Genomic DNA, 14083 nt, shown 5'->3' with positions numbered 1-14083 from the left:
TTAAGTTAAAAACTACAGGTGTTGGCTCTGTACGTACCGGCCCAAAGCTGTTGCTGTCCATACTAACTCCATGATTATCTCCTTCGATCCAGAAGTGACCATCAGGCACGCAGACAAATCGGTTCTTGTAACTCAAAGTCCTGCAGAGATGAACAAGAAGTTTATTAATATAAACTAAGTTTTGAACTCAGCATCAAACTTTTTAGTTGAAGCAGCACTACATAACATTTTGAACAAACTATGATCCATTATAATATTGGCTGAAGAAATTAGGGCCTTTTTGAGGTTACTAGGATGATAAAACAGGAAACTGACCCCTACTCTCGTTTTCTAAACCCCTCGTCACTGTGGCTTATTGTGATTTCATGGGTAAATACTAGTGATGGTCTGAGGAAGCTTAAACTGATGGCGCCACATTATTAATCCCTCTGGAGATCTCCTTTGGGAACATAGCAGACAATAGAAGGTACAGAAGTTTCATAAAAACATGAACAAGAACAAAGTGAAAATAAAAGAACGTGCAAAGGACTCACAAAGTGCAAATATAAAGAACGTGGATCAAAGTAAATAACACAAAGACCTTAAAGGATACCAACATAGAATAGCATCATCCCTTCACTCTGCTCCTGCCCCCAAACTCAGAATTATACAAACTAATAGCACGAGGAATGAATGAGTCCCTGAGTCTATTCGTTTTGCATCTGGGAAGGAGCATTCGTGCTGCATCTGCTTCTCTGTTCACTGATGACAGTGTTCAGAGGATGACAGTCATCACCCATGATGGACAGTAGTTTGTGAAGCGATGACGTGGTTGATCTTTTGAAAAAGTTTCTTCTTTCTGAAATTATTAAATATATATATATATATATATATATATAAAATAAAAACATACAAAACAACTTTGACACTTAAGATGGAAGTGTTTCAACGCCCACTAACAGTTGTTGCACTGGATGATGAAGCCACTTTGGGAAATTAATTACAAATTCCTGAATTTATACTAGATTATCATCTGCTCCTGCTGATCCAGTCACATGTTGTGCGCACATCTGTTTTCCTCTCAGACTCATCAGCAACATCAGGCAAGAACTGCGAACTCCAGGTAGTTACAGTGTGTCAGCAAAACTTTAAACAAAAAGCTTTTATTGCTTTGAACATGCTCAGATAACAACAGACTCTGACAAGAATGACATGTTCACTCATCAATGTATGTCTAACTTTGACTCTGCTGGTTCAAAATCCCGATGAGTCTGTGTATTAAGAAATTAATTATGTCGAGATCTAATTACTAATGAGCCCATTTAAACGATTTAAGGAAAAGACAAACGACATGTTTGAAGATTTGTGTAGACAACTAATGGTCTCACTGCCAGAGGCCGAGTTATCTGATTTATTCTCACATCTCTCATCAGGGCTCAGTAATTCATCAGTCTCCATTCCGACAATCACCCGAAGATGACACTCTCCGACTGATCATGTCGTCTGGTAGGTGTTCCCATTATGATTAGGTGTTTTTGAGAGTGGCTTCATCTTCCCCGCGGACGTTTACAGGCCTGTTCCGTCGCCATCACTCGTCTCATGGTGAGTTATAACTGCAGTGACTCCTCCACTCTGTCAACACTCTTTATACGTCCGCATGGTTCAGGAAGTCAAATCCAGCACGAGCTCACAGAAGCTGGTGTTGTCAATATTCATGAATACATAAACATTTGAATGGAGGACAGGACGAATACAAGTGGGACAGTGAATTCATGTCATTGGAAAATCAATTGATTTGAAAACCAATTCACATCTGCACACAAAAACATCAATACAAGTCAAATGCATAAAGCACACATCAATAGATGACAAATAAATTAATCACTATTAATATATTATATTATGTATTTGAGAAGTGTACTTTTTAAGATGTTCAATTTGTGTAAAATAAATGATGACTACTTTTCTAATGTACCCAGAGCCATAACATATTTCATTTGAATTGTTGTTGTAGTGGAAGATGAAACTGAGTGACGCCATAGAAATATAAGGAAACTAATGAAATTACTTTTCTTTTTAACTGTAAAGTGAATTAAGCTGTAAATACAATATATTTTATTACTTTTATTACTTTATAACTGTAGTTTATAACTGTGTAACTTTTTTGAAGAGTAGATCCTGAAATTTCTAATCAAATAACAAGCCTATGATCTGTAACACCAATTTTAGGACGCTATAGGAAAACATTGATTGTTCTGAAATAAATGAATGAATTATGTTTGAAAAGATAATTCCATCTGCTCGATTAAACATGTCACCCGGATCGCCATAAAAACTATACATATATTTAATAAAAGGATAAATGTTAAAGGATAAATTATTTTTTGCAGGTAAGTGTCTGAAAAAAAAAAACAGCACTGCTTGGTGACCAGGTAAATATTAAATTATCAAAAAAATCTCAAGTTTCCATGTCAAGTTAACAAATTGACTCAAATTGAGTTCCTCATAGAAACGCCTGAGATGATCCAGGATCCCTGGTCTACAAATCTTTTAGATGTGGTTGTAAAAGTTAACCAACTGCTTATTGCCGTCTGTAAGCACAAAAGGTGGGAATCGAACTAGCTATAGTTTCTGCTTTATATGTGCTCTCAAGAATAACTGGCACAAGCTCACACACGCGCATTCACGCACACAAACAAATTTCCTGAATTTCATTTGCCGTCTTTAATATGTTCAGAGAGCCTGGAAATTAAACCAGATTAAATGGCAATCAGGGATCCGATCATTAAGAGAGAAGAGGCTTAAACTTACAAACACATGAATAGCTTGATGAACGATTGTTTGGGGACGGAAGGGGAAATTACACGCAGCAATAAAACACAATCACCATTTTTTGAACACCTTTTATTTCTACCGGGATTTATGCCTCTGCACAGAACACTCTGTGGATACTGAGAACAGGAGTCAGGAATTTTTAGATTTACAGCAGCCTACCTGATAAAGTCTCCCTCCAGACCAATGACACGCTTGATGATCGTCTCCTTGGGATTCCTGGGAGACCTGGAGCAGCAATAGACGTGTAAAATGCATGAGTATAAAACATAAGAAAGCTAATAAAACTGCGACAGAGTCACAGTGTAGCAGCATCGTTTCATTTCATTTCTTAAAATGTGGGGTGGACAGTACGTGAGTGGAGACGTTTGGCTTCTGCAGGTGGCAGACTTCATCTTTCTCGTCCATCTGTTGCTGACGGACGGCTGTTGACGCCAACTGGCTTCTCTTCCAGTCAGGGTGCTCTACACTTATTGGTTGTTGTTGAATCTCTCTCTCTGTGTGTGTGTGTGTGTGTGTGTGTGTGTGTGTGTGTGTGTGTGTGTGTGTGTGTGTGTGTGTGTGTGTGTGTGTGTGTGTGTGTGTGTGTGTGTGTGTGTGTGTGTGTGTGTGTGTATGATGATGGATGATCTCTACACTAACAGCAGTTGAAGGATAGAGGAACAAACACTGTCATTCACTCTCAATGTCCCTCACACACCTACCTCTGTCCCCCTCGCTCATTCTATCACTGTCCCTCTCTCTCACCCAATCTCATCCTCTTCTGCTTCTCTCCTCCTCCCACTCTTCTTCCATCAATTCAATCTCTCTCAATCCTCCTCCATCATCTCCCTCCCCCGTCTGCTCTCCTCCTCCCCTCCCGCCACACAGCTCAGTTGCTGTGAGGAGGAGAGGCAAGAAGACGTTTGCTCTCAGAGACAGTTGAGGAAAATAGCAAGTGCTGATCCTGTTTGGTGGTTGCACGGCATGTTTGCTGCCAATCTCTGCACACACTCACGGAGTGCTGCAGCAGCCATGGCTGGAATACCTGCTGCTAATCTGATGCAGGAACGTGTTGAAAACCTCTTACACTGGTGAGTGATTCTCTGTTTGTGTGTGTGTGTGTGTGTGTGTTGTGTGAGGACTGCGGTAGTCCTTGAGCACTGTGGCAGCTCAGCCTGCAGTTCTGACAGGTGAGCAGAATCACAAAACAGCTCTGAAGCTCATCCACTCTGCTTGTTTGAGATTTTAAACATCATTCATTTTGCATGCAAGTCATGTCATCCACAGGTTTGTCCTTCACCGGTGAGCTTCTAAGATCTTCTAATAGAACTGGTTCAGACAACAAGACCCTTAGGAAGTGGGATGACATAGAAAAGTGACAGAGAAGCTTCCTGAGCTCCAATGACGCGTCCCACCTTCATTAGTGAATGATATTATCCCGAGTCTCCAGCACAGAGATGCCTCTATGTGGAGTTTAGAAGTGCAGGTCACGGCGAGGCTGCAGGCGGAATGATGCTCCCACCACTGCTTGCCTAATTTACCAGAACTTCCATCTCAGCCCACAACTCCCTCCCTTCTTTCCTCACCCTCCAGCTTCTGTATTAGCTGGTGATTAACAGCGGCGTAGCGGCATGTCTTTGTATTTGCAACCGGTATGTTCTTACAGTCAGGGTCATTAGACGCGACCAGCAACATGAAGCAGCATTAAAGAAAGGCTAAGGTTAGATTAAAGGGGGCTCTGAGAAACCACTGCAAGTGCTATGCAAGATCTTGTCCTTCTTTCATGGCCTCATTCCTCCGAGGATTCGTAGCAAAGTTTCTTTTAATTAGAGGAAACAAGCCCAAGAAAAACAGGCTTCTGTGTAACTTAATTAAGAAACACAGGCAAATTAAATAAACATGACTTGATATCTTTAAAGGAACGCTAAGAGAGTGTAGCAGATCATAAGTAAGTCATGTTCTTTAGAGTTGCGTGTGGATTTTCTTTCTTTTTTTTTTTTTTCGAACGAAGAGATCCCATCTGGGAATGTAGAGGGAATCACTTCAATGTCTGAAAATCATTCTTTAAAGAAGAATGATTGAAGGTTGAAATTATTGTGAAACATGGATTACGAGGGCTACATATGAATATATATAGAGTATATATAGAATAATGGAAATAATAATAATAATGATACTAAAAATGATAATAAAAAGTAATAGCAGTACACTTAGTAGGATATTAAGAGCAAAATCTATTTGTTTTTAAAGATGTGATATGTGTATGTTAAAGAAATACTGGAAACTGGAAAAGCACTAAAAGAGCGCATACCTACCCTTAGTTCCACATTACAACTGCCCGAGTTAAGTTACTAATTGGTCCTCTGTGGTCTGATAATATGCACGATCCTTGCATAATGGTCACACACCGTTGTGCAATAGCATTTTGTTATGGTCCCATCCACTGTCTATTAATAGAAGCTTTGCACGCCAAAATCCTCAGGCCTTTTTGCTATAACTAAGAATCACCATAACCAAGTTACATTTTAGAATACTGAGATTCCGAAGTGACCTTATTGAGGACAAACCGTCTTCACAAGAGTCCTTTTTTTTGAGCACACAAAAAACAACTCTTGGCAACACTTGGCATTGCTCAAGTTTTCTTGACTACCCTCCGTCTCTCAAGTCAGATTTAAAAGACTGTCAGTCTGCTTGGTAGTCTATAGTAAGTGGAAAAGTGAAAGTGCCTTTATGATCACCATGAATCTTGTATAAAAATAAGAATAAAAGATTTTGACACAGCCAGCTCTGAGCCATAGGATTCAGTCAGTATCAGCTCATTGGCTTGATTCCCTTACTTGCCCTTGATAACATTGACCTCTCTGCATGTCACCAAAGAATCTAGGCTCTTTGCTTATCTGCAAAGTTTAGACATTTTAACCTGAAAAGTGTCACTAAAGACACAATGAAACTTGTATAAATATCAATCATGTATATTAAGCTTGCAATTGCTGTACGGTTTCAACACCCTGCACAGCTCAGCAACTCACATACATAAATCCATAATAAATGACAATGACTGAGCAAAGACAAAAAAAAGAAAAAATCACATTTTAACTGAAAAAGATAAAGCTAGAAGGGGATGAGTGATGTCCTGCTTCAGCCCCGGCAACTTTAATTCTTTATCTTTTCTGGGTCACATATTTGATTTCAACTCAATTGAAATGATGAATAAATTAATAAATTAATTGAACTGCTGGTTAAAGACCAGATGTCTTTGTGTGGCTTCACAAATAACTGACAAATCATAAATGTGTTCACTGGGTGCTTTATTATATAAATCTAGTACCATTGAGGCAAATTAAACTGGCAGAAAGAAAACGCTTTACACAGTCTACATAATAAGCGTTGTTTTTGGTGTACTTGAGTAGAGCTTATCGAGGTCAATATTCGATGCAGCAGCAAATTACGAATGTACAATTGAAAAGAGCAGCACACTGGCACAGAGGCATCCGTTGCTCGAAGAAATGAGCATGAAGTCCCAGTTCAGTAGCTGATCGGGTTCTGGTGGGAACTGAACAGAAACAGCAGGAAATATTTGTATATGTTCATCCAAACTAAATTAGTAAGTTAAAGTTAAATCTATACATGTTTTTTTTTTTTTAGATAATCTTAGAGCCCACTTTTAAAACATGAATGAAAATACGTTTAGACTAAATAACAGGAAAAGCATCGTAGGAACAATGGTAATCTTGATACAGGATCAACTACATTTTCAGAAAATGTGCAAAGAGGAAAAGGTGATTACATTTTGACTGTCTTATGAATTACCATTTAGATAAGTTGTAAAGAATTTAAGCCTCTCTCTTTTTTGTTAAATGTCAGACCCAGAAAACTGTACCAAATGCTGTCCTAACGCATGAGATTATATGGATGACACAAATGTTGTTAAAAATTGACAATATTTGTGAACATCAGCAAAGGTTAAACAAGGCTCTCTGGTAAAATGGTAATGGTAAAAAGAAATAGAAAAACACTCATCAACCTCATTATCAAGATGAAAACTGGTTTGAGCATCTAAGTGACTGTGGAGCACTAGAACCTCCTAGTTGTCTTCAATTGTTTACAACCATCTTCAAGTATATTTCATCCTTTTTCAAATTAGAATTTCGTTTTTTTCAGAGCCCTGTCTCACCACCAAGAAAATCATTTTGCATTCATTGAGTGTGTAAAACTCAGCCAGCAATAGCACTGCTGAACACCAGAACCAGGGACACACCAGAGTGTGTGTGTGTGTGTGTGTGTGTGTGTGTGTGTGTGTGTGTGTGTGTGTGTGTGTGTGTGTGTGTGTGTGTGTGTGTGTGTGTGTGTGTGTGTGTGTGTGTGTGTGTGTGTGTGTGTCAAGGTAATTAGTGGTAGACACGCTGCTGATTAAAAAGACAAGTGTGTCTCAGGGGATTGTTGAGCTAAATGCAAACTCTGATGCTGGAGATGCTAACAAGTTGAAGGAGGAGGGGGCGGCTGGGACACAAGGGAGCTGGGTAATAGTAAATCAATAGAAGATGGAAAGAGAAGAAATAGAGAGCATGAATGGGAAAGTGTTGATTAGATCTTAATGTTTTGATGATTTTCTTTGTTTCAAGACAAGAAATATACCACAAGACGTTTAGTTATTTAAAAGGCTAACCTATGAGGTGTTGAGTTTTTAAATATGAGCATTTGCTCTCTGGAGGCAGACTCAGGACCAGAATGTCCTGCCAACTTTTCAAACTGAAAGAAGAAGTTTTCTAATAAATTCAATAATTTATTTAAATTAATTAAATGGATATGATTTACAGCAAACTTGTCTATTGGACATTTCAAAGGGCAGCATTTCTGCAATTCTAGACAGATACGAGCAGCAACAATTTAAAATCAGAGGCGTATAATCAGACCAAAAACTGGACAAATGAAACACTATCAGTAATGATGCTTTGTTTTGGCAACTGTAAGATGACACTAAACAATTAAATACCCTGAGGTTGGATTAGAAAAACAACATAATTTTAAAAAAAAAATGCAGATTTGGCATAATTGTAGCCTTTTGAAACGTGAGAACAAAAAACAATATTAGGGTGTATTTTGAAAGATCATTTTTAAACAAACGTTTTAAGAAAGAAGAATGTGTTCAGGTCGAGCAGGTGACTGAAACAAAGATCCAATTGATCTGTTACTTTGTCCTAGCAGTGTGAAATAGGACAGCTGGGTTTTAACAGGAACTTGGCCACAAAGAGTTGGTCTTCTGATTAGAACTAATCTGGACGACCGCCCAGAGGTTTCAAAAGTATTGGTGACAGGATGGTAAGGGGTTAGTAAAGTCTGTGTTGACCACTAATTTAATATTTGGATGTGGAAGGCAGATCTGACCAGAAGCGGTTCGAGTCTAGTGGAAGTTGGTGCATTATCTTTTAGCAGATGAAAAACATGCTCCAGGCTTTTGCTTTCTTGATCCATTGCCTGGATCCTGAGATCACAACAACGCTCTGCGCTTGAAGACGAAACAGGTATTCCCTCATAAAATGTGCACAAAATCTATAATTCTCGGTTTTATCTTTTATCTTTCATTGTTTAAATAGAAACATCTTAAGACGTTTCTATTTGTTCAGGCTTTTCCTTGAATTTCTCGAACTCCTGTGTTGTTCTCGGTGTTGTCTTGATCTTTGAAGTATGTACTGTTTTGAGTATTGTTTTGATTGTTAAAGCGCTTTGTGACCCTGGTCTCGAAAAGCGCTATATAAATGAATATTACTTACTTACTTACTTACTATCTTGAAACTCAGAGATTGATGAGAATCAAAGCACAGTGTTTGGAATCGTGCATCAAATGTGAGCGGATAAAAGAGTCTGATTCCCAATGACGCTTAATGCCATACGTTAGTCTACTTCCTCTGCCAAAAGGTTTCCTTAAAATAAATAGTATATATATAATTTTGTTTTATATTATCTAGTATCTATCATATTTATTTTACATACAGTCAGTTTGTATATATAGAGAGACACAATCAAAGGACAAACAATATAATGTGATTTCCAAACTTGACAATGATTATTCTGGTGGTCATCTTTTTTATTCACTTGTGTTACTGCTGTGTTAATTGTGTGTAACTATCTTTTGTTACTGCATAGACATTATGCAACTTCATATGCACAAATTATTTTTGTCATTTAACTGTAGACATGCAGCTAATATTTAGGTGCATTCTATAGTCTGGAAATTACAATATATATGTAGAAAATCTCCCCTTTACATAAAAATAAAATGTTTTTGGATAGTATTAACAAGTTGAGTAATTGTGTACAGTTAAGAAGGGTATGATAAGCCTTTATAGAAAAACATAGGCTGGCTTCAAGTGGAAGTAGTCGCACAGTAGATCGTCGGAAGAGCAACACAATAAATAAATGTTTCAAAGGGCAATCATAAACACAAAAAGTCAATAAATGTAACACGGAGACAAATATTTTATCGCTCTCTGGCAGGCAGTGAAAACATTCTTAAATGTATTCAGTATATATTCAAAGAGTAGATGAATACTGTGAATGAAATGTTTTTCTCCACTCTAGAGATATCAAGTTAAAATTATTGCAATTAAAAACATTAGGACTTTTATTTTTACCCATTATGATAAACCACGAGTCAAATAAAAAAAAGGAACTTGTTACACACTGTTCTAACTTTACAATAAAACACAAAGCCAATTAAAGTGATGGTACAGATGTTCTCCAGACAACTCTCATTCAGATCCAGAGGGCTTTCAAGTACTTCATGCATACAAAAATATCTAGCTCTAATTAACAACACATGTTTTGTCTCCTCTACAATTCTCTTATAGAATTCATTGTCCACTAAAGACATAAACCCATATAGAAGTTGTCAAATAAAATATTAATGTCAAAATGTAAGAGAACAAGCCCAATAACAAGCATTTGGTCCAAACAAAACTGATAAACCAGAACTGCAGTAATTTATGTATGAAGTGTCATGGCTCATCCTCTTCAACACCTCCCACTTTCCTGAGCAGTTCATCTACTGCGGATCACTCGTGACGGCATCAAGGCACAAGGTCACAAATTAATCAAAACGTCAATGCGTGCAGTGTTGACACAGTGAAACCCCCCCACATTGGTCCAGCTCATCCCCAATTGTAAGATGCTAAAACTCAAAGACACAACAGAAATAAAGGAACATGTTTAAAGATATGTTCTCCTCACAAAACTAATGAATGTACAATTTTGAAGTTCGAGTTTCTTGGTCTCAATGTGTTTTTTATAGGAACAATACCCATATATTTTAACATAGAATATATAAGTGCCTCTGTTGATGGCTTTAGTTTGGGTGTGCCATTTAGCTGGGTAGCTGTTTTGTATTTGAGCTTTAGCTCTCAGTGAATTACTTTGCAGGGGGAAAGGGGTCACAGTCACAATGGCTAAAAGATGATTGAGATGTTTATAGTTCTCTGCAGGACCTTGGTTTTTCTCCGTGCACAGAAGTGGATTGGTGGGTTTAACTACACCACATTGAAACCAGATACACTTACTAAGGTTTCTTTAACTTGAATGTTTAATAAATCAAGAATCCAGCTACCGTTCATGCCAATAAGCACGTTCTCATATTCAAACAAGAGTTGAGTCCAAATTGTTTGATTAACCAATGATGTTTAAAAACAAAAACCAAAAACATAAAATTAAAATTTTCAACTCTTGTGAAAAAGAGGTGGCTTGGCTCCTAAAATATGAACATACTCTGAATGTACATATAAAATGTATTTTCTGTTGTTGAGAATTCTATGTGATGATTTAGATGTGATCTGAATTTGCACTAAAACTGTTTTTATGGTGGACAGTACTGAAATGAACGTGTGGTTAGGTCATGTTATTGACCTATTTTGGCCAACAAGACGAAGCTCAAACAATACTTAAAATCCAGCATCAACATCAGATAGTTTTCCACTTAAGTAGAAACTTGAAATTTACGAGTTCACTTTCATAGCAAAACTCAAATTAGTTACTAGTTTGCAATATTCAGGTGTCAGTGAATGTTGATACCTGCGACAACAGTAGTTCTGATTGTTCTTTTTTATTCCTTGTCTCTCCAGATGGAAACTGACACCGCTGAATTTTAATCATGACGGAAGACTGAGGGATGTATCAGCTAGGGACGAATCACTCTTACGCCTCTCAGCAGCACAGCAATGCTCTCTGAAGGATACAACGCCCTTGACATATCCCAGCACACATGACAACCTGGCATTGAAAGAACTAAGCCTTTTTTTCTTGTTGCCAGGAGCCTGGAAGACTATAGAACCAGTACTACAGGGACAGGGTGTCAGTAGAAATCTAGTATTGCTGCCATTACAAATGAGCCTTTATTTGTGAAGTTAACAGTGCTAACAGTGGACTCCGTAAGGGCCAGTTACTGACTGAGGGGACTATGGGAGTCAAGATGAAGGAGACAGCCATGGTGGCTTGTTTACTTGCAGAGCTTTCCCTGGTTCTGGCCTCAGAGGGCACTCCTCCCTGCCCCGTGTTGTGCCGCTGCGAGACACGACCATGGTTTTCCCCCAGCTCAGTTTACACTGAGGCAGCCACTGTGGACTGCAATGACCTGGGCCTGCCAAACCTTCCACACAGACTCCCATCGGATACACAAGTCCTTCTACTGCAGACCAACAATATTGTTGCCATCCAGAAAAATTTAGAAGACTTGTCAAATCTCACTGAAATCGACTTGTCTCAGAATAACATTTCCACGATGAGAGATGTTTGTTTGGGGTCTCTTCCCCAGCTGCTGTCCCTACACATGGAGGAGAACTGGATAGAGCAGCTCTCTGACAGTTGTCTCGCCTCCCTGGCTAACCTTCAGGAGTTTTACGTCAACCACAACCTCATTAACTCAATCAGCCTTGAAGCCTTTCAAGGCCTAAGTAGGCTGCTGCGGCTTCATCTTAATTCCAACCAACTGACGAGCATCAACAGCCAATGGTTTGAGCCACTTACTAACCTGCAGATACTAATGCTTGGAGAAAACCCTATCGCAGAGTTGTCAGACATGAACTTTAAACCCCTGATCAACCTTCGGAGCCTTGTGCTTTCCAGGATGAATCTGACTGAGATCCCAGATGACGCACTAGTTGGGCTAGATAATTTAGAAAGCATTTCATTTTTTGACAACCTACTCAGCAGTGTGCCAAGGTTGGTACTGACAAGAGTCAAGAATCTCAAGTTTTTGGATTTGAATAAAAACCCCATAGAGAGGGTCCAGGGTGGAGACTTTATGGACATGATGCATCTTAAGGAGCTCGGTATCAACAGCATGCCTGAGCTTGTATCAATAGATGGCTTTGCTTTGAATAATCTGCCCGAGTTGACAAAAATTGAGGCAACAAACAATCCAAGGCTGTCCTACATCCACCCCAGAGCCTTCCACAAGCTACCCCGTCTGGAGACACTGATGCTCAACAGCAATGCACTAAGTGCACTCCACCAAAGAACAGTGGAGTCGTTGCCTAACTTGCAAGAGGTGAACCTGCACAGCAACCCGATACGCTGCGACTGTGTCATCCGCTGGATCAACATGAACAGAACTGCTGTCCGCTTCATGGAGCCAGATTCTCTTTTCTGCATGGATCCGCCAGAGTACAATGGCCAGCGAGTTCAACTGGTGCACTTCAGAGAGATGACCGAGATTTGCCTTCCATTGATCTCAACGATGAGCCTGCCGAATCGTGTTGTATTGCAACAGGGAAGGTCATTGTCACTCCATTGCCGGGCGTTTGGAGAGCCAGAGCCAGAGATCTATTGGGTAACACCATCAGGTGACAGAGTCTCTCCTGGCAGTGTGTTCGAGAAGTACTACATTCACCCAGAAGGAACCTTTGACATTTATGATGCCTCTACAAAAGAGGCTGGCACCTATACTTGCATTGCCCACAATATTGTTGGCGCTGATCTTAAGTCAGTTACTGTGGTTGTGGATGGATACCATCATCACAATCAGCCTCTGCATCTCTACACCACATCTGTTGAGTCACACTCCGTTTTAGTTTCCTGGGAAAGCTCAGGACGCTTAGTTTCGCAACTACATTGGTCAGTCTTAGAAAACAACAGTGTTACCTCAACACCACTAACAGCACGGCTGCCCGCTGATGTCAAAAAGTTCCATATTAGGCAGCTGAAGTCATCCACTCATTACCAGGTTTGTGTTGAAGTAACTGGTTATAGATATAGCAGGGACTGCATCAACATTACCACAACCATAGAAATCATCCCTGTGAAGGAAACCGTTATCATGGATGGACCAGAAGTTGTTGTCTGTGCTCTCTTACTAGTAGTGGCTGCTGTAGCTTCCATAGTCATATATAGGTCCTTGTACAAACAAGCGTTTTACACAAAAATGACAGCAGAACTGGAAACATTTTCCTCTTTTAATACTTATATGGAATGTGCTATATCAGGGATGAAAGTCACTGCAACTGTAATCCAAGTACCAGAAGAGTCCATATAACTGACACTTTTGTTTGGGCTTCAGTTAAGGCGGACAGCAAGACAGTTAAAACTTCCAAGCTTCAATCAGACTTTTTCACAGCAGTGTTGCTGCAAAAGACGAACGACAAGAAATCTGTAACCAGTTTGTGTTATAAGACGCCTCAAACAGAAAAAAACCCTACAAAAACAAGCCTCTATAATCTGCCAGTTTCTGCTGAGTAACTAAAGGAACTGCTTCTTTACTTTTCTGTGTTAGAATTACTGATGCCAAACGAGGACAATGACCAGAATCAAAGCTCATGTTGTTGTTGATGTTGATGTCGTTGTTTTCTAGTGGAAAATAACGGCCACTGATATGTACACAGTTTTATGATCAACTATTTTTTTTTTTTATACAATAAACTTGTGTGAAAAAACTTTGATTGTCATGTGCATCACTTAGAATCCACCAGGAAAGTAATAAAATATAATACCCCCCCTAATGGAAGTAGAAAAACTCTGTCTCTTGACAGAAGCAATTTAAGGTTAAGATGCTAATTAGATACTTCTCATTTACTTTCACTCTGGAACTTTTAAAGCATGTAGTTGCACTGTTGTACTTTAAGTTTCTATTTGGTTCCCAAGCTAGCACATTGAGCACGAGTGTGTCTTAATTGAGACATTATTGAACAAAACAGAAGTATAATTAGAGATTTATAGATATTTCTTCAATTTAAAGTTTACTAGTTCTTTGAGGGATGGGGTCATTTGATCAAGAAAAAAGTCAGACTAATAGTCATTTAGATCCCAT

At 39.0% G+C, this 14083-nt stretch overlaps 2 protein-coding genes across 3 annotated transcripts in view; one reads left to right on the top strand and one right to left on the bottom strand.

The window, feature by feature from the left end:
* immp2l (inner mitochondrial membrane peptidase subunit 2) overlaps window positions 1-14083 on the bottom strand; it is a 50351-nt gene that overhangs the window by 1625 nt on the left and 34643 nt on the right. For both annotated transcript variants that reach the window (XM_087797265.1, XM_087797266.1), the window contains exons 4-5: window positions 2974-3039; window positions 38-140 (exon numbers count right to left, since the gene is read on the bottom strand). In XM_087797265.1, the coding sequence (XP_087653391.1) occupies window positions 38-140; window positions 2974-3039 (169 nt within the window). The remainder of the gene's footprint in view (window positions 1-37; window positions 141-2973; window positions 3040-14083) is intronic.
* lrrn3a (leucine rich repeat neuronal 3a) lies at window positions 3656-13674 on the top strand. The gene is made up of 2 exons (XM_087797264.1): window positions 3656-3884; window positions 10905-13674. Exon 2 carries the CDS (start codon window positions 11240-11242, stop codon window positions 13310-13312), a length of 2073 nt encoding a protein of 690 aa, XP_087653390.1. The 5' UTR covers window positions 3656-3884; window positions 10905-11239; the 3' UTR covers window positions 13313-13674.

The sequence above is a fragment of the Callionymus lyra genome, chromosome 8 (assembly GCF_982586985.1).
Source record: "Callionymus lyra chromosome 8, fCalLyr1.hap1.1, whole genome shotgun sequence".
Taxonomy (NCBI): domain Eukaryota; kingdom Metazoa; phylum Chordata; class Actinopteri; order Syngnathiformes; family Callionymidae; genus Callionymus; species Callionymus lyra.
This window is presented reverse-complemented; position numbering and strand designations above follow the sequence as displayed.